This window comes from Melopsittacus undulatus, chromosome 2 (genome assembly GCF_012275295.1).
Source record: "Melopsittacus undulatus isolate bMelUnd1 chromosome 2, bMelUnd1.mat.Z, whole genome shotgun sequence".
Lineage (NCBI taxonomy): Eukaryota > Metazoa > Chordata > Aves > Psittaciformes > Psittaculidae > Melopsittacus > Melopsittacus undulatus.
The window spans coordinates 83598291-83619120 of NC_047528.1; the positions used below are offsets into that span (position 1 = coordinate 83598291).

The 20830-nt window shown below is 34.6% G+C and overlaps 1 protein-coding gene across 4 annotated transcripts in view; it reads right to left on the reverse strand.

The window, feature by feature from the left end:
• DMD (dystrophin) overlaps window positions 1–20830 on the reverse strand; it is a 1017291-nt gene that overhangs the window by 615684 nt on the left and 380777 nt on the right. For 3 of the 4 annotated variants that reach the window (XM_034074486.1, XM_034074485.1, XM_034074488.1), the window contains 6 exons: window positions 18059–18229; window positions 9686–9865; window positions 7564–7692; window positions 5869–6039; window positions 2210–2332; window positions 569–706 (listed from right to left, as the gene is read on the reverse strand). In XM_034074486.1, the coding sequence (XP_033930377.1) occupies window positions 569–706; window positions 2210–2332; window positions 5869–6039; window positions 7564–7692; window positions 9686–9865; window positions 18059–18229 (912 nt within the window). The remainder of the gene's footprint in view (window positions 1–568; window positions 707–2209; window positions 2333–5868; window positions 6040–7563; window positions 7693–9685; window positions 9866–18058; window positions 18230–20830) is intronic. The other variant, XM_034074487.1, reaches the window with a different exon arrangement.

The following is a 20830-nucleotide window of genomic DNA, read 5'->3' on the forward strand; positions in this document are numbered from 1 at the left end:
GGTCTCACTTGTGGATGTTTCTAGGAATAGTATCATACAGATACTCCAGGAGTACAGTAACACAGAATTCTAATACATGACTTTGGTTTTCAGCATCTTAGCTCCTAAGTCTATTGGCAATACCACCTACCTAGAAAGGCTGGAGCCACTTTTCCCACTAAAGACCATAGTATGCAAATCTTTCAGTAAAGGATTAAATAACTTACTCATTGCCAGAAGTGTTAACTGAAAATGTAAGTTTGTGAGAACTGATTCTTACTAATGCCTAGACTTCTGTCGGAGAAATGTAAAACATGCATAATGTGTTAAAGACGGAATTATTTTCAAAGAAATCACTGTCTAACTGGCAATCGCATGGTCTTAATACTGAAGACAAAACATGCTTGTTAAGATGGAGATTTAAAATGTCTTTTCCAAGGCATCAAGAGAAGTATATAAGAAAATACATGTTTACAGCCAAATACTCATTTCTAAATTGTAATGAAGATTCATTTAGCAGAACAATGTCCTGAAATTTATGCAAAAAAAAAATGGTTTTGGTAGCATGTGCTTAGAATTGTACCTATACCTTGAGAGCATTATGTTTAGTCTGCAACAGCTGTTGTTTTATCTTTATTTCTTCACGTTTTCTCTCATCTGTGATTCTCTTATGAAGTGTGTCACCCCTTTGTAGCAATTCTTTCACTGTGCTTTCATCTTCTTCACTCTGATTTAAAAAAAAACCACAACAAAACCAACCAAAAACAACAACAACAAAAGCCAGTATAATGGGCATTTAAATCTAATTATTACTTAAGTACTAGAAGATACAGACACATAAGACTACACTTTCTATGCTAAGGTAATCAGTTAAGAACTACTTGCAGATCTATACTGAAGCCAAAATGTTTTACTTGCTTTCTACAATATATATATAGACACTTTATGGGTACATGTAAAACAGCACCTGAAAACCTACAGATATTTGATATTAGATTTTATACAGCAACCAGGATAATGAGATGAAAACATTAAAGGCAAAAAGGTAAAATATATTTTGCTTTAAAAAATCTAAAATATTCTAAATCACTGTCAGTAGTCACTGAAATTGCCAGTATGCTAGCATGTTATTCCTGACCATTTCTTGTATCATCACAGCGCAGAACAGCTTTTCTGAGAGGCAAAACACCACTAAGTAGTTTTTACATAGAAGTTATATCTATGCCACAGCTTTTGGGAGTGTTTCTCTTGAAGTGCACTTAATGTTTTATGTAAAGAAAGGGAACAAAATATGCCTAAGCAGTAGAAACTGCTCTGTTAAACTTGACTCACTTAGAATTTACCACTGCAATAAATAATTCCTTAAATTTTACTTTTCCTGCATAAATAAAAAGAAAAAAGTCCTTTAAAGATTCATTTCAGCGTTGATATAAAATAGTTAGCTTTGAAAAATTACTTAAATGGAAAATAATACTGACTCTTTATATTTCTTGTAGAGAAATAATCTGATCTTCCTGAGAACTCATTTAGAAAGAGTTCTAAAGACAAATCTGTGTTATTGCTCAGCCAAGAAATGACATCCCTCTCAAAATCACTCTGGAGAAAACAAACAACAGTGGCAGCAGTAGCAGAGCACAACAGTATTTTACTCCTCTCTTTTTTCTTCCCCCACCAATATGTATAGATTTTTTCTTGCAAGTTTTTATTTGCAACAGGAAAATGTGAGTAATAAGGCTTACCACAGCCACAAAAACTATTCACAATAAGTGGTATAATCAGATTGATTAAGAACTAATTGGCAACTGGCATTTATTTCAATGATCATTGCCCAGCATTTGTTCTTAGTGAATGTCTTTGTTGACTATATTGCCCATTTAGATACATCATTATGAGTTTTCTTGGACTTTATACTGCTTCGAAGATTTTAATATTCATTCCCTATTCTGTAATATTCCTAGTAGTAGTATTGGACCTGTAAATAATGTTTCTGTTTTGCTTACTATTTTCACTGGGGTTGAAAGATATTTTTCTTATAAACTAATAATTAATTGATCACTAAAACTTTTAGTTAATGATAACTTGAGACTTTTGATAATGCAATATATTAGCACAGTAAAAATTTTGTCCTAGTGCTATCTAAAGATCCTAACACAAATATGGAAGTTTCTAATTTTCACTTGCATTTTTTCATCTCTCTATTTCACTCAGACTTCCATTTCAACCAAATTACCATATCTTTATTGAAGTCCTCTTCTTTCAGATTCACACCCTGCTGAATTTCAGCCTCCAGTGGTTCAATCATTTTTTGGATATCGAAGTCAAATTGCTCCAGTTCCTTCGAAGGAATGAAGGGCTAGAATGGGAGAAATACAAAGATCATTTATTTAAATCATATACTTAGTAGTTTTATTAGAAACAGAAATTAAAAGAGACATCTGGTTTACCCCTTTTTCTAAAACAACGGTAGACTTCCATCATGTAGACCATACATTTCAAAGTACTGAGGTAACTGATAGTATTGGACAGTTTCCATGTTACAAAACATAAGCATTCTATGGTGAACAAAAATTAAAAATGAAACAAAACAAAACAAACCTATATTGCCACATTTGTGCATAAGATCAGTTTCAGATAAACAGTGTGACAATGATTTGTCTGCAGAATGAAATGTTGACCCTATTTGGCTAAATCTAATTTTTCAGAAATTACACAGTAAGAAGCAATCCATTCCTGTGAAAACCTACTTACCACTAACAATTGAGAAAAAAAAAATTGTTTCTGTGTTTAGAAATCATTGCTCTCTCACAAAGAATAGCAAAAATCCCAGAGGGATTATATAAAAACTATAGGCAGATAATCTTTGTGTAATAAACTCCCCTAAGAGTATTTCTAAAAAAAAAATCAATAAAAAAAAATCAACAAAACTTCAGTAAAAGAGCTTGTAAAAAGCCTTAAGAAAATTGCAGAACAAAAAAAACTCAACCAAGCAAAACATAAAAAAAGTCCTTCAAAGTGAATCACAGCATAATTGTGGTGCTTTAGTTTAGCATTCAGCTTTAAATTCTAAATCAAACACCACTTATTAACAATACACTGCCTTTTATCTACCTGGTACCCAAGTGCCTGTGGATAGTTTAATGTACAATATGCAATATATTTATTAAGTGAATTGCAAAGAATCAATAGAAAAAGCTTTCTTCTTTCAAAACTTTAAACACAAGAATAAACAATAGATTCTTGATGACTCTTGCATAAAATTTAAAGAGAATTAATGCTTTATGATGTTCTAGGAACTCTTGGATATACAACTGTCTTCTTGCTAAAGACATAAGCACATTATATTCTAGTCAGGTCTATCTTACTCTTCCCTCCAGTACAATTGGTATTTATTATAAAGGAAATGCTTTTAGTGAAGATGGTAACTATCAAAGTTAATCAGTTAAAACAAGAGAGACTGGACATCAGCTGTAATCTATTCTCAGCTGTTATACAGATGACCTGGGAGAATTGTGATAAAAATGCCTTAGTTTTAGCTGGTTGATTGTTTTAATGACAAAAATGTTGAACACTTATGAACATTAACTGAAATATAATAATGCATGGTATTTGTAGAGAATAATATTGTGCTAGCAAATGTTCATCAAGAATCTCAGAATTACACAATTTCTCATATACTCTGAAGGATGTCTTCAAAAGTACTAAAGTCTCACTGAAAGACAAATCAAGCAATAAAACTGGAATATAAAAGTTACTAGTTTCTGAAAATGTGAAGAACAATACCAAAGAGAAAAATGGCAGGAAAAATACTAAATGAAATTCCAATAATTGAATGAGGTGAAAAAAAAAAACCCTGCAAATGTTAAATCTTATTTTAGTATGCTGTGATCATTTTATTAATTGAGGACACAACAATTATGTACTAACATTTACAGACTTTATGAGTAATTTCTTTTTTACTTCACTGATGTACTGGGGATTGTTAGTATTTCAAACGTACAGCAAATTTAAAAACAGATGTGAATTGATTTAAATTAGATTATGAGAGCTTATTATCCTCTTTAACTTATTTTTTAATCTGTTGTTCACCAAGCAAATAATACTACCTAAGTATAAAAAAACCTCAAAGCACTTAGGAAGCATAATACCACATTTTAAGAATAATAATTTTTCAGCACATAAAGCTGAAATTATAACTAATGGAAGTACAGTTATCTACATTATATAGGTGGACAAAACAACGTCACCAGCAATGTAGTCCTTTAGCCCAATGCATACAGCAAATCAGTAGAATTGCCAAAAGATCCAGACAAGCTTTTGCTGCTCTATCTTATGCAATACCAATTACGATGGATATCCCTTTTGAATCATACCCTAGCTGTCCGTTCCCCAAGGTCTTGGAAAAGGTTCCCTAAATTCTAATTTACTATTAAAATTATGTGCTGTAGTAATTACTCTCATCTTGCCTAGATATATAGTGTATAAAGCTTAGTGAGGTGCTGCCATGCCAGCAGCCTATACAATCACCTTGCCTATAAAATCATAAATAGAACACCTGAGAGAGAAGGTTGCCAGGTGGAAGCAGTCTGCAGTGTTCTGAAGACACTTCATGTATCTTGACAATCATCTTTTCCCACTTCTGTGAGTGAACCCACAATATGCAATGCAAACAGTTAACCCATGATACAGTCGGTACTGAATCTACAGTCAGTACCATTTTTCCTTAAGACAAGCAATAATTTCACACAACTCTACCAAAGGCTCCATCAGTGCTGTATGCTTACAGCATTGTGGAAGCGCAAGACAAAACTGCAAAGGAAATCCAAACTGCAGATGGCAGATGTTCAGAATAAAACATTACACAACACAGTTGTTTGGGCTTTGTGCCAAGATGTTCTTGGTCTACAGTTTGTACTTGTACAAGAAGAAAGTGAGAAGCACACTGGAACAGCTCAAGTGATACTGATGGCAAATAAGAAAAAAAAAATTATTTGTAAGACATAAATTTTTCCATTCCAGAAATGAAACTTAAACTCAAATATCTATAAAGAATGTGTTGGTTACACAGGGTACTGAGCCCTGCATAAACTCCTGCATAAAGTAACTCATGAAAACCAAGTCTCTTTGCATATACTTTTTTGCAAAGCATATTTCCTGCTCTGTCACTGATCCTCTGTGCATTTATTTCCACTGCCATTAAGGTAGCCAGTAAAAATAGTTAAGATCAGGATCCATATTTTCTCATTATCTTAAATACTAAGTTTCATGGCTGCCTGCTTCAAAATCTGCAGAATAGCTCTCTGCAGTAAAGGCAACAAATACAGTGGAGAAAGTAGGTGGTTTATGTCTTTCATCATTCCAATTCACAAGTCACAATTTGGCTGCAAACTACTTAATCCATACTGAATTCAGTATGAATTAATATTCAGTCATCAAGCTAGTTGTACAGATGAGTAGCTGGATTATAATTAAAGTATTCTGCATATCTATCTATTGATCGATCTCTATCTCAAATCTTGGTGAGTCACAGCCTCACAGGAAAGACTAAAAGCATTGAATGAGAAATTAACCCTCAAAAGCCAATGTATGTAAATAAAGGCTATTTGTACTTTAACAAGACTAAGAATCTTGCTAATTCCCAGATATTGTTCATTCTTTGTAAACTGCTGAAGTAATTGTCAAATTCACATAAGGTCAGTGAATGCTTCTAATTCTGAGCAGAGAAATATGACCTAAGTAACACACTTTAAAAAAAAAAATTCTTAGCATCTGCATTTTTTCCATTAAAAGCTTAGATTTCGGAAAAACTGCAGCCCACAATATAGTTGTAATTGGGCACCTTCTATAAATACCATTTTGTATTCACCTCTGTATGAAAGCAAGCCCTCCTACCTTTCCACTCTTAATTCTTTGTGATATTGTCGCAAATCGCTGGTTGAGCTCTGACAGTTTAGGCTCTATTACTTTCCTGCAGTGATCTCCACGGTTTGTCATCAAGTCTATTGCCTGGTCACGCACAGAGTCCACCTTTGGATGCATATCATTCAGCTCAGCCTTTAAGCGCTACAGTCCGTGAGCAAGAGACAGGGCTTGAAGTTAGTAATAAATGCAAAGAGAGAGAAAGAGAGAGAGAGAAAGTGTGCAAAGGAATAGGGAGCAAAACCACAAAGCAAATTCAGATAATTACGCATGAGTGTGTAAATCCACTAGAAACCCATTAGATAACATTCCCACTCATATCCCTCAAATTTATAGCAGGAATGTATCTACATGTCTATTTTATTATCTCCCAGTGGAAATTAATGATGAACATTATTTCTGGGCAGGTTCTTACCTGTAATAATACAATCCTCAGCACATTTCAAGATACACTAAATTATGTTATGCTCCCAGTGCAAAGAAGAGCTGCTAATTCATGTTATTATGGAACTGGATGTATACCTGTTGCTTTCAATTCTGTTTATGGCCATAGCTGTGGCAGGGAAAATTGATCAGATGAAAACCAGCGGGATTTTTCTTTTTATAAATCTATCACAAATTAAAAAAAAAAAAAAAAAAGGACAAATACATTCTGCTCTGCAATAGTAATCTTAACAGTAGATCCCAGTATGGGCAGGGGCTGAAAAACATAGCCAGGCATTCAGGAATCAGGAACACTGTTGGGCGTTAAGAATTATATTTTACATTTCATCATCTGTATGAAAAGCTTTTGTGAAATACAAACATACATACCTATTGCTGGCAAAGATAATTGTACTTTTTACCTGATGGTGGCAAAATTGTTCATTCAGCTACAAAAGTGTGTCTCATAATCCTGCTGAGATCAATGAGGCATTGATTTATGCTCTGCCTTGGAATTTGTAAAGTTTTCCTTTAGTAAATGGTATCATTAAGTTAGTGTCAGCAATACAATTCTGATTTTGATTTGCAAACTGTTCCTCAGATGATATGTGCTGACCATAGGGTTCAATACAAAGTAAAACTTCACAGTGATTTAGGAAGCAAAAAACCAATCCATATAGATAACTTTTTGAAGTTGTTTAATGTTAACAAAGGAGGTATTTAAAATGAGTTTAAAATTTACATCTATCTTGCAACTTCTGATCAATACGCTAACACATTATTATGCAGCTAGTGTGGTGGTGTTCTGGCATGAAAGCCAACAGTGTTTGTAGAATTAAAACAATTATATCACAAAGATATCAAATGCAGATACCATGAATATTAGGAAAGTATCAGAGAAAAAAAGGAAACACATAAAAATGAAGAACACAGAAAAAAAGGATCTTGTTCAACCAGGCGTTTTTAAGGAGTATTTTCCAGTAAACAAAGGTTTAATAAGGTGCTGTTCTACTCACCAGGAAGTCCCTAAGATTTATAATAACATATCTGGTTTTATTTCTGCAGGGATTTAACTTTCATAATGCAGTGCAAATTTATTAAGTAATCTACAAGCTGCCAGAGGGTAGCTTTAACATAAAAAAGAATGTTAATCAATCTGCGATACCTTTCCAAATATGCCAGTTTTGACACAGTCTTTTTTAGAATAAAATTAATACTTTCCAGAATATCACATTTTTTTTTTACCTTAAGACTTTCCTCTTTTTGGTGGGGTTTTTGTTTATCAGATTCATCCAACAGTATTTCAGCACGATACATCCAAGTTGTGACATTAGCTAGATTCTGATCAAAAGCCTCCATGTGCTTTTGATATTCCTGCAATGTGGAAAAGGTAAGTACTGCATACAAAAAAAAGTAATCAGAATTGAAATAACAGGTGCAATTACACTCAGTGTGGCAAACATGCACACATTATGAAATTAAACTTTTTTACACAGTAGCTTCTAGTTTTGTGAAAGCTAGAATCTGTTGTTTGTTTGCTATCATTTTATATATTAACTTCCTTTAAAACGACATTCTGGGAGAGAGATAAGCTTTCAAAGAGACAGGCAAGAGGGTGATAAAATCACAGCAAGATGCAGGTGGCTGCAGCTCAGCCAAACTGCTGAGAGGAACAGGAAGCAGACAGCCAGACCTACTAAAGATGGAAAGAAGAGTTTCCCAAGAAGCAGGTACAGAAGTAATTTTAGAAAGCAACTAAGTTGATTAAACCTCATAGTAACAAGGATGCACTCGCAGTCACAATCAAGAATGGGAGCTTTGTATCTAAAACTCTTATTTTCATTTAAACTTACATCTCTGTTCTGAGACTCTGCTTTTTAAAAGCTATTCTATTTGACATTCTGATATTGTTTTTTTCTTTTCCCCTCTACTTAAACATGTTTAAATGTTTAAAAACATTTTGTCATTTTGGGTGTGCTGACAAGAATGAGGTGCATGCATATCCACACCATACCTATGTGTACCACACACCTGAGATTACAGATTTTACTAGTCCTTTTGACCTCCACATCTTTGTATCTTTATTTTACACAATTTTAAAATCAGCACAAGACCAAATCTCTCTCTTAGACTTTTTTTTGTCATGGGTACTAGTAAATATTAACAAAAGAATCCAAAGCCGAGAAAGTAAAGGAATGCATAAATATACCAGACTATAAATCCCATTGCATATTTCTTATAACTAGTTTCACATCGAAGCTGAGCACCTACATCACACTGAATTAAATGTTTACATTTTCTAGATAATTTTACTTTTACATTGTATACAGCTAAAAAAGCCCTGTAGTGTTGCTGCATTTTTATTGCAGAAGTATTTTTAATGTAGCCACACAGACTCTAGTGGAGTTTTAAACCATTAAGCTTTGAAAAGTCATGATAACAGCCAATACACCATTGAGAACCACTTCAGTTTCTCTGGGTTGAAACTGCATTCCAATGGTCTCAGCAACAGAAACAGCATACGAGATTTCCCACAGCATTCTTGCAGCCAACTGGTCAAGATTCTTCTGTGTTTAAGGGTTCAGGATGTCATCTCCCATACAGAATGAATTTTAAGGGATAATACAGTTAAGTCACTATTAGCAGTTCAAAGCAGCTGGGGCTGAGGCTCCTGAATCCATCCTAATTGTGTATTACGCATTTTACTTTTGACTAGGCTTAATTTGGTCCCCTTATTTATCCCCAGCAAAACATGCACTTCAGAGCTATCCAAAGGATGATCATGCAGTTCTGAAAGACCAAATCATAGTCCTTGAGCATATCAACTGTGCAGCCTGAGCAGTGCTCCTGATTCAGTTACCTCTGAAATTAATATTTTGTGGACCAAACCAATACACAAACAGGGATTTATGTCCCTACTGTACTATTCAAACATAAATGCTAATGTAGCCATAAGCAGCTGAGGCTGTTGGTATCAATACCAAGAGTTACTCATCTTATCTGACTATTTATTTCATTTGTTTCATATTTAAGTAGTCTAGGTCCTTCAAAGAAACTATTTCATGTGTTATGAAAAGAAACAAAAAACAATCCAAAAATAAGACCCAAACCAAAATATAATAATCCCAGAACTACTGTGCAGACAAGAATGGGAAGCACTAACAGTCAAAGCTGGACAGAGCCATCACTCAGTAAGTAATCAGATTCTTAAAATATACACAATGTCTTAAACAACAAATGATCTGATTGTCTGTGTACCTATGTATTGAATAAACGTAGTCCATGGCACCAGAAAAAGCATTTCTGTAAGTCTGAGCACCTATGACTGAGCACCAACATTTCCTCTGAACAGATGCATTTTTCTTACCAGTAACAGTTTGAGCCATTCTTCAGCACGTGATGTTACTGCTATCCAATTACTGTTCAGGAGGATGAGTTTGTCCTCCACTAGACTCTCCCTCCCTTTCAGCACTGTCTTCAAATTCTCTCCTAAATCACTGATGCTCTTGAGCTGGGCCTGGCGTTTCTCAATCTCCTTCCGTGTTGCCTACATGAGCAGAATGAAAAATAAAAGTTCAGGAAATTAAAAAAACTCCACACTAAGAACATGACATATTTAAACAGCCAGTAAGTTCACACTAAAACACACACTCTTATTTCCTATATAGGAAAGGAAAGCATTCTGTGAAGAAGAGTAAGTTTAAAGCAAATTGCTCCTCTTTAGCTCTGACAAAATTGCAAACACTTTGCATAGCCTCGCAATATTTTTTTGTAATTGTTTCATTTTAAAAGGTTTGAGTTATCTCTCAATCCAGCACTCAAACTGTTTTAATAATGAATTATTAAACAAGAATCCACATTTTTTAATATTTATGTTGCAACGTTTAAAGTTACTTTGCATATAATAAAATTGTAAAGTTATCAAATGGCACATAAAGTTTGCATAATAAATGGAACAATAAGAAAACATCATGATGCTGTTTTAAGACTTGGAGAACTCCACTGAAAATACGCTAGTGAAATATTTTAATATTCCTGTAATATTTTCCAATGCAATCTTTTCCAACAGAAACCATGTCCTTCGCTTTTGAAAGATTTCTTAACTGCAGAAATGCATCTTTTTATTATATTCATGATTTCACTCTGAGAACTAAAATAGTAAAATAAGCTATTGTTCACAACATCTCTAAGCTTGAATGACTAAAATACATATACAAGATCAGATTTCCAGCATCTCCTCCCACTATTATCTTACCTTATATAAACAGCTTTAAATGATATATCAGGTCATATAATTATACATGTCTTTATATTTGTTGCAACATGCAAACACACAATGCAGAATATAACAATCTTGCTGTATACTTAAGAGAGGCACAAATTCTGTGCACCTGATGTCATTATAACCATTTTTATGAGATAATTTATCTGAGCATCTTTGCACCCGATAGCAATGATCCAGGCATATATGATCTCTGCTTATAAAATAAAGCTTCACCTAGAAGTTAAATGGTTCAAACTGAACACAAACAGAAACTAGGAGAAAAGTAAGAATCACTAGTCTCCAGAGATACTGATTTCTCAAAGATAACTTGAATACACTAAAAGAACCACTTCTAGTCAAACTGAAATCACAATTCTTCCACCTCAGGATCAACACTGTCACTGCAGTACAGCCTCACCTTTATATCCTCCACCCTATCACACCTCTCATGGTCACACATCAGGATAATTTTGTTGATAATTCCATTTCTAGGAAAGTAGAATTTTCAGTTTGCAGATGACAGTATAGAAATTATTCTTTTTGGTATAATACAGTCTTAATAGTACCTCCAAGTTGGCATATGTAATGTTTAAAGCAGCAGCTCATATTCTATGTTTAATAGAATTAATGATCTGATTTTGTAATGTTATTTCACAGAAAAAGTTTTACATTTGTATTTCATTGAATTTTCTACATTCTACCAATTTTTTCAAATACACAGGATATGTAATAGAACCAAGACATGATTAATGCAAATTACTAACTAGAAAATACATAATTATAAAATTTGAGATTGAGAGTTTCAAATTTCAACAGGTTCTTGTCAGATTAAAGGAAAAAACATGCCCTTTCCTAGTGCAATTTTAACTGTTTCACAGGAGGCATAAAATGCCATCATAAAAAAAAATCAATAAGCAAAGAATATGGAAAATTTTTGTCAGCTTGATTATCTTTTCTGAGCAACTTACTTCCATTTGAAATAAAAAAATTACTGAAGCAATTTACTATGGGTTATGGTTTCCTTTGTATTTTACATGTATAAAAACTCAGAGCAGTCTTTACCTATATATAAAAATATTAATCCTAATTAGAAATGTAAATTGAGGGGTCGGTTAATGAAATGTGTATTTAATAAAACTGCTACTCAAAAGCAGGATGTGTAATTCCATATGTGTAACAAAATGTAACAGTGAATTGTCTGATCCCAGGAGCTATTCTTTTCAAAGACTAGGTGCACCTATAGGCAATATGAATATTAACACTTCTGTGTATTAACATGTAAGAGACATAAATAACCAGTGAGATAAGTAAACAGAGACATTTCCCCCACCTTCTTAAAAAAACCCAACACTGTGGCTTTCAACACAGCATCAGATTGAAAAACCCATCTTTCAAAATCATGGGAAAAAACAAAACAAAACAAAAACAAATAAAACAAACAAAAATGTAAACAGTCTTGCTGTATTTAAAGTCCCTTCTGGTTGCTCTAATATCATATTGCATTTCAGCTGTGCAGTTTGAAAATACATAAGAAAGATGTAAAATTTTAATTACAGAATTAAAAGTGTGATCTCTATAATAAAATAACATTTAAAACATACAATGCCTTTAAAAAAAAAATCACAAACACCACCACAATGGATTCATTATGAGACATGAACAAATAAAGCGGTGCAATTCTTCCCAGAAGGTCTAATGGATTTCTACATTTTGATTTTGTGTGCTTACCAAGATGAAACAATGTAGCATAAAGAAAATACAGAAACCTATTAGAAGCTGGGAATTTTCTGATGCAATCCAACATGCTCTTTTTAGGGGAACAGAAATGTGTAAATAAAAGGTTGAACTAAGCATTGTAACACCCAGAATTCGGCTGCAGCTGTGAAAATTCGTCAGCAGTGTTCAACAGTACTTTGAAATGAATTACATTCACTCTACCATTTATCATTATAATGAAGTTATTACATTAACTTTTTTTCTTTTTTTTCTCCCCTCAGGACTAGTCTATTTTATTTATAAAACAAAAGCTTATTCAAGTGTGTATTACCTGCCAGAAGACAAAGGTTCCACAAATACTTTCAGGAAAGACAGCTCCATTGAAATGCGTATACGAATCATAGAAATTATATTAAAGGTATATATATACACATTGTCATCTCTTCTTTATGTATGCCTCCATGTAGGAACACATCTACTAGCAGATACAAGAGTTAAAGATGGCAATCTCTTCATTCAGATTGCTGTTCAATTTTTTGTTAGACAGAATTACGAAATGTCTCCTTGAAGGAAACTTTTGTACTTCTAAGTTTTTGAAGTACCAGTTACACCTCTGTGGTACAGGATACCACAACGGAAATTCTTTGAACAAAAAAAAAAAAATAAAATTTGTATTTCACTGAATGAAATCTTTCCATATGTTGTAAAGGAAACATTTTTTTTATTTTTTTTTCACTTGTATTTCTTAGAAAAATGTTGAGTGTGCCTTAATCAGAACTGAGAAATCACATCTACACTAAACCCCCAAGACCTGAACACTGTCAAGAGAAATGGCATACAGGTTTCCAGCACCCAGGAAAGGAAAGGAATCAGACAGATCCTTCTCTGTTAAAACTCTGCATGTGGAGCATGCCTCTGATGACTAGCTTCTAATGTCCACCCTGGTAACACCAGAGGAAGGAGAGAGAGAGAGAGTGAGAAGACTAGCTGAGCTTGCCTTATATCAGTCCCTATCATCAAAATCTCAGGAAATAAGTTGCAGTTACTAATAAAATAGTAGTTATAAATAAAAGCTTTATTTAAGAAAAGACAGTTTCAGATGCCTTGAAACCTGGATAGAAATGAGATTGCTCTGCAATGTCAACAGGCATGGGAATAAGCTTTACTGTGAATTCTGGAGGTTTGTAGGTGCATACAGTAGTATTTTTTCTATTTTACATATGGATCAATAGGATGACACGGTGAATCATGTTAGCATAAACAAAAGCAGTGCCCTGTGCACTTCGAGACGGGTTCAAAGCTCTCTCTGTGTACTGTGGCACACTCTTTCAGTTAACTAACAAAGACTACTTCTTTGGGTTTGTTTTGGGTTTTTTTACTTGCTGCTTCATAAGAGAGTAAAAATCATAACCTCCTTTACATGAGCAAATACTAGGAATGAATTACATTTGAAAGCAGAAGCTACATAGGAATGGCTTTTCCTGAGGACGTGGTGCATAGGGTTTCTGATCTATACTTTATAATGATAATACCACCATATATCAAGTTGAACTGCTGATGTTTTTTTCAAACAAACCAGAATTGTAGTTAAATGCAGAGGGTACAATTTTAGTTGTGGTGGTCATTGACATATGTAGATTTATAACAAAATAAGCACCTGTGACTGAATGAAGGAAAAGTTCTGTGTTTCTCTTCTACATAATCTGTATGCCACAGACTCATTGAAAGTAATCTTTGCAATCTAAACCTCTCTAAAATAAATTAGGTGGCTTGGCTTTCATGGGTGGGATGGCAGAATTAATCAGAAGCTGGCATTATGGCCTTCTCAGAGGCTGATTATACATAATTTTGTTTATTCACAGCATATCTTTTATTTTTATTGCATTCTGGCAACTGACTATGAATCAACTGTCACAACTTTAAGACAATTTTCTTTTACTGATTTTACTGACAGGAAACATGTTGCTAAATGCGTTAGTTAATGTAATTCTTAGTACTTCCAGTCAACCTTATACTCACTGGTATTATATACTGTGCTAAAATATCGTTACAGCTCTGGCAGACACATACTGCTGATAGTAGGGAGTGATACAGAACTTTTCCTAGTAATACCATCTGCTATTTCCTTTTTGAGAACATGGTTTCCTGGCAATCTAATTCTTATCAGGCCAGTTCCTGATTAAAAGACAAATAAATCCCTCAGTGGTTAATGTCTTCAGTGATAAATACGTTCACTAAATCAGACTTCTAATTATAAAAGGATTTCTAACACATAATATTTAATGACTATCTTTCCACCCGCATGTCATTTTTCTTATCTATTAAAACAGAACCCTATTCAAATGAAAAGATTTAGCTTGTCTGCACTGAGTAAAAAGGCAGGATTTACAGTCTTCAGTATACTGCCAATCTCATTTCACATAACTCAGCCAAATTTTCGTTCCATCCTTAGAAAAATTCTATACATGAATAAATAAATAAATAATACGCTTCAGATTTATATTAATGCTAAGTTTCATTAACATGACTTCCTACTCAAGATGGACATTCATTTTTATTTCTAAGTGTTTATACCATGAAGACAATGTTTGCATGTATGATTTTTTTTTTAATTCTATCCTCTATAATTATCTTTGAAAACCTCCTAGTTCTTTTCACTTTTAAGAAGTCTTCGGTGCTGAAAATGATTAGTAATAAGTGCAGTAATAAATATAACTGCTTCCTCACACTCTAAAGGAAAAAGCATATGAGCTCTCTGCTTTGTTATGTCATCAGCAGCACACATTCAATTTTCTGTTCATCCACACTACTGAGTTCTCTTTCCCCTCCATTTTCCATCTTAGCATTTCTGCAGACTGTCCTCACAATGGGTATCTGCTGGGTTTAATCATCTGCCTGTGTATTTCATTAGATTGGTTATTGTTTTTTGGCAGCCTACTTACCCAGGAAGTCCAAAGCCCAAAGCTGCGACATTAATCAGATATTTTGAGGCCCTTATTCTGGGGACTGAATTATTAACATACAATTTTGTATGATGTGTCAATAAAATCTACATAGGAGTAAAAGTATTGTACTTATATAGGAAGTACTCACAAGAATTTTAGAGTATCCAGGATCACATGCAGTAAGTAACACACACCTCCTTATGAAAAGGCATACTCATTTTACATAATTTCTGCAAATACTTATATTTAGGAGACTAGGATCTGCCACCTATGCTACATGTTTGATTGCTCAAAATTAAAAGCGTGTTTATGTTTATGCAAATATTGGTTTACATTTCCTAAAGGGAATATAAATAAAGAAATTCAAACAGATACTCAGTACGTACATACTTCAAAAAGAGGAAACAAAGCCTTGGACGAAGCCTTGCATGGCATGCTTTAGTGTGAGGTGTCCCTGCCCATTGCAGGGGGTTTGTAACTAGATGACCTTAAGTTCCTTTCCAAACCTAACTATTCTATGATTCTTTGATTCTATGAAACTGCTCTCACTCAAAGTTGGTTTTTATTCTTATTTTAGTGATGAACTGACTGAAGTACAAGAGTGGAGGTACTATATAAGGTTATACTGCAGTGAAGTCCTTGGGCAGGATTTGAAGCCAAAATACGCTTTTTACCAGTTTTTCCTGTAACCCTTTATATACTAGTTCCTTGCAAGAATTTACAATCCTCAATGGCATTCTTTAAGATTAGGAGGTGGGATGGTTCCTGTTTGAGGTATTTTTCATGTTGATATTTGTCATTTAAACCAGCTTTTGTTACTTTTTTAAATTGTCATAAGATAAAAATATGTTGCACTTGTAGCAAGCATAACAAGGACTTCCCACTGTATAACTGCACTGGTCATCAGGCTTTAGGTTCTAATTTTGAAACTTCTGAAGCATTAAAGTTCATATCTAAGAACTAAATAACACTAAGGACAAATCTTTCTATTTAAAATGCTCTGAAGCTATGTATTTTTTGGTTAATTTTCCTGAGCACACATACGAGAACATACAGTGTAGATTTATGTTTCAGTAGAACTGAACTGTGTTGCTTAACACCTACAAATATGATTCTTCTTTTCATGACTGGCTAAATGGACTGAGTAATTGACAGGTTAGTTTGGAGGCATTAAAATCGCACAATTGCCTAACCCATCTCTTCAAAATTTGATACTTGTCCTTTATTACAGGTATTAAGATCACAATATCAATCAAAATTAATGAGAGGAACTTCACAGACTTTATTGCAGGAAAAGCAGCAAGTGAAAATGAGAGTACTTCAGGCAGCAACGTTTTTTTCAGGGACTGAGATTTTGATTTGAAAGTCAAAGCAGAAACAGGCAAAGCAGTAACTGTAAGATACTAATAGGAAAAGTCGATCTTCATATATTTTTGACACTACTTTTAAAATTTGTCGTTCTTAGAAACTGATGACAAAAAACCCCAATTGCAAACCTCATAAAAGACTTACAGACTTTGTTTTATCATTAGTTTGTAAATCATCAGCGCATTTCAAGGCTAAACAGATTTTAGCAAGCTCAGAAGCTTGAAAGGCACAGTTAAAAACAAAAAAGTTATAAAAAATCCCAAACAGAAAAAAACAACAAAAACCCAAACTAAAAATAAAATTTTACTCCAATGCCTTTAATCTGCACAGTCTTTAAAACAATTGGTAATGCCCATGTATTATTCATGACTATTTCTATACTGCATGGTGAAACTGGTAAAATAAAGGATTACTCCTGTTAAACAAAGCAGAAGTGACAAATTTTTGCACAAAAAAAAAATACAATAACATCTAAGGTCAGTGTTTTGTCCTGTTTTTTTAATATTTTTTCAAATTATACAGAAACATTTATCCAAAATGCTGCTTGCTGACATAATGATTTGAAATTTTGAAGCTTTGGATGATGTCAAGCATAGCTCATCTGAAGCACAGTTTTTTAGTATGTATGCACAATGATGACTTAGCTTGTTTACATTCTGAGTTCAATTGGATTTATTACATATGCAGAATATAAAATAGATTAGCTAGTAGTGAGTGATACCATGCTAAGTCTCAACATCAGACAGAGATAAGGCAGTTTGATGTAGAACTCTTGTATTCCTTACTGATTCTATAAGATGCTTATCTGAACTGTAGCATGTGTAGTAATTCGGAGAAAAGTTTAATTTATGCTTTGAGTTTTAACCTAAAATAAGAGTTCAAGGTGATGTCCATGGAAGTGAGAAGTCTGCAGAATGAAAACAAATGAGTTCTAAACCAAAAGGGGAAGAAAACAACCACCCCACCGCCTGGCCACGGTCTGAATCTGTGGAGTATATAGTGTTCTGACATGCTTTACCTTTCATCCACTGGATTTGTTTTACTGTGTAATACTTTTATAATCATGAGTAGCATGGGCTGAGAGAGAAAATGATCTCTGTTTATATGGATTTCTATTTACATGAGTATTGGATAGATAACTTATAGCACTCTGAAAAATTATATTCTAACTTTAATTTCACCTCAGTGAAGGTTACTGCAATATGAAAGTGAATTTTGCTATTGATACATGCAGAGACAATTTAACTTCTTAGAGCATTAATGTTAGGACAATGATATAAGAGATTATTAGATAATTAGAGATAATGGCTAACAGTTAAAAATTTGAACTAATTAAAATGCCAGTTGTTTTTTTTTTTGAATCTTTTTTTATAAAGAAAGAAATTTATCTTTCTGTAATATGCATAAACTGAGATATATAAAGGTACAGTGTGTGTTACATTGTTACCTTGCCCCAGGCAATTTCAGCATCCAAATTACTAGGCATCCCCTGCACAGCAGATCTCTTTGTCAATTCTGCATCTGTTGCTGCAAGCCATTCTGTCATAGCATTTATTTCTTTCCGTAGCTTCCGGGACAATTTCAAGCATTTCTCTAACTCTTGCTTTTTTTCTGTCACCTGCAGAAAGAAAACAAGTGTTTCTTCACTTTTCAGTCGAACAGGTTTAATGATTTTTTATATATACCATTTTCTATGTGCCACTTTGCTATAAAAGCTTAACTTGCAATTTCACAGCCAAGGTGCACTATTAATACTGTTATATCTTAACTAGTTCTCCCAATATCTGTAATTTGCTCTAGAATGCAAACACCTAGGAGAAAAATATCTGCATGAAGACACATTGAGTTTGAGCTAGCAGTAAACTTATGCTGACCTCCTCCTCTGTTTTGAAGTCATGCATGGTAAATTAATTTGGAACAACTGAATTAATAGGCTTCCCTTGAGAAGCAAAATAGATGTCAAAACCCTTCAAAGAGAATATTTACATATAGGTAGCCACATAGTAATATTGAACCCTCAAGGTTTTTTCTATGTAGCTACACTCCACAGAATACAGAAAAAAAAAAAAAATTCCCTGCCAGAACCCCCCAAAATCTTGAAAAACAGAATTCATTGAATGGTGTCAAACTAAGGCAACACAGTTAATTAAGTTTTCAATTTGCTGAATATTTTGGATATCCCTGGCAGTGTTCAAGACCAGGTTGGATGAAGCCTCGAGTGATATGGTTTAGTGAGGGGTGTCCCTGCCCATGGCAGGGGTGTTGGAACTGGATGATCTTAAGGTCCTTTCCAATCCTAACTATTCTATGATTCTATGATATAAAGTACTATGGACAATCTGTTTTAGTTCTTTTAAGGCATATTATATAGTAACTGGAAAGAAAGCCGAGTATTTATGTTGTCTCGATTGTCTTACACTGCATTTTGGTGCAACCTGGAGGAATATGGGAAAAAAAAGCTTCCTTGCAAGCCCCTGAGCATAGTCAGAGAAAGAGAGAGAAGACTGAATATACTTAGTAGAGAAGGCAGAAAGTCAAAGGACGACATCTCAGATTTCTGCCGATGACACCAAGCTGTGTGGTTCAGTTGATATACTGAAGGGAAGAAATGCCATCCAGAGGGACCTGAACATGCTAGAGAGGTGGGCCAATGCCAGCCTCATGAAGTTTAATCATGACAAGCGCAAGGTCCTACACCTGGGTCAGAGCAATCCCAGGCACAGCTACAGGTTGGGCAAAAAGGAAATTCATGGTAGTCCTGCGGAGAAGGACTTGGGGGTGTTGGTCTATGAGAAATTGAACATGAGCTGGCAGTGTGCACCCACAGCCCAGAAAGCCAACCGTATCCTGGGCTGCAGCAAAAGAAGCGTGACCAGCAGGTCGAAGGAGGTGATCCTGCCCCTCTACTCTGCTCTCGTCAGACCTCACATGTAGTATTGTGTGCAGTTCTGGTGTCCTCAACATCAAAAGGACATGGTGCTGTTAGAACAAGTCCAGAGTAGGGCCACGAGGATGATCAGGGGACTGGAGCACCTCCCATATGAAGACAGGCTGAGAAAGTTGGGGCTGTTCAGCCTGGAGAAGAGAAGGCTGCATGGAGACCTCCTAGCAGCCTTCCAGTATCTGAAGGGGGCCTACAGGAATGCTGGGGAGGGACTATTCATTAGGGACTGTAGTGATAGGACAAGGGGTAATGGGTTGAAACTTAAACAGCAGAGGTTTAGATTGGGGAAGAAATTCTTTCCTGTTAGGGTGGTGAGGTACTGGAATGGGTTGCCCAGGGAGGTTGTGAATTCTCCATCCCTGGCAGTGTTCAAGACCAGGTTGGATGAAGCCTTGGGTGATATGGTTTAGTGTGAGGTGTCCCTGCCCATGGCAGGGGTGTTGGAACTGGATGATCTTAAGGTCCTTTCCAGCCCTAACTATTCTGTGATTTTATTGGAACCTCCACCACAATAGACATTAGGCAACCAGTAGTTAGAAAATATAAAATAAATTCTGTTGTGCTAAAGTTTAAAAAGCCCAGTCCAAAAAGGTGGATTCAAAGTGTTTCATAGGTCCCTAATATTTTCAAAAAATTACTAATTAACTTGCATGTCTATTGTAATCAAGTGAGATAGTGATTTTTAAGTATTTTTCTCAAAAAAAAAAACCCTGTCTAGTGTCAGGTAACCAAAACCGCAATCATCATTTGCTTTAACTATTTTGGGTTTTGATACTGAATAGCAGCAGCACAATGATCAAATTGATTCCTAGCTCGATTGCCAAGGAGAGTCTGAGTTTTCAAAATGTAATAAGATGCCGCAAGGTTAGGTACATGGCTTTTCTTATCCCTGAATAAACAGATCAGATTTGCACAGGGAACAAGCCATAAAGTGTCCCTCATTGTACATTATCACTCTACAGTCTTGCCACTAAAATGTCAGAGCATTTCTTCACTAAATATGCTTTATATGCTTTCATGTATGTCAAATTTATTAAATGAGACCTCAAAATTCATAGTCAAGCCACGAGGTAAATCCGTGAAAGGACCACAAAACACAGCTATTTAGAGCCCCTTTCACAGATGGAGTCATAAATTCACATATGTTTTTCAACTCTTCTTCTGACGAGGATTAATAGTCATTGTAAATAACTATTTTCAGGTACCTAACTGCAATACAAGGCAGCGAGTACTAGACTGACTGCATGGGTAAGAATTCTAAACACCTGGTATACT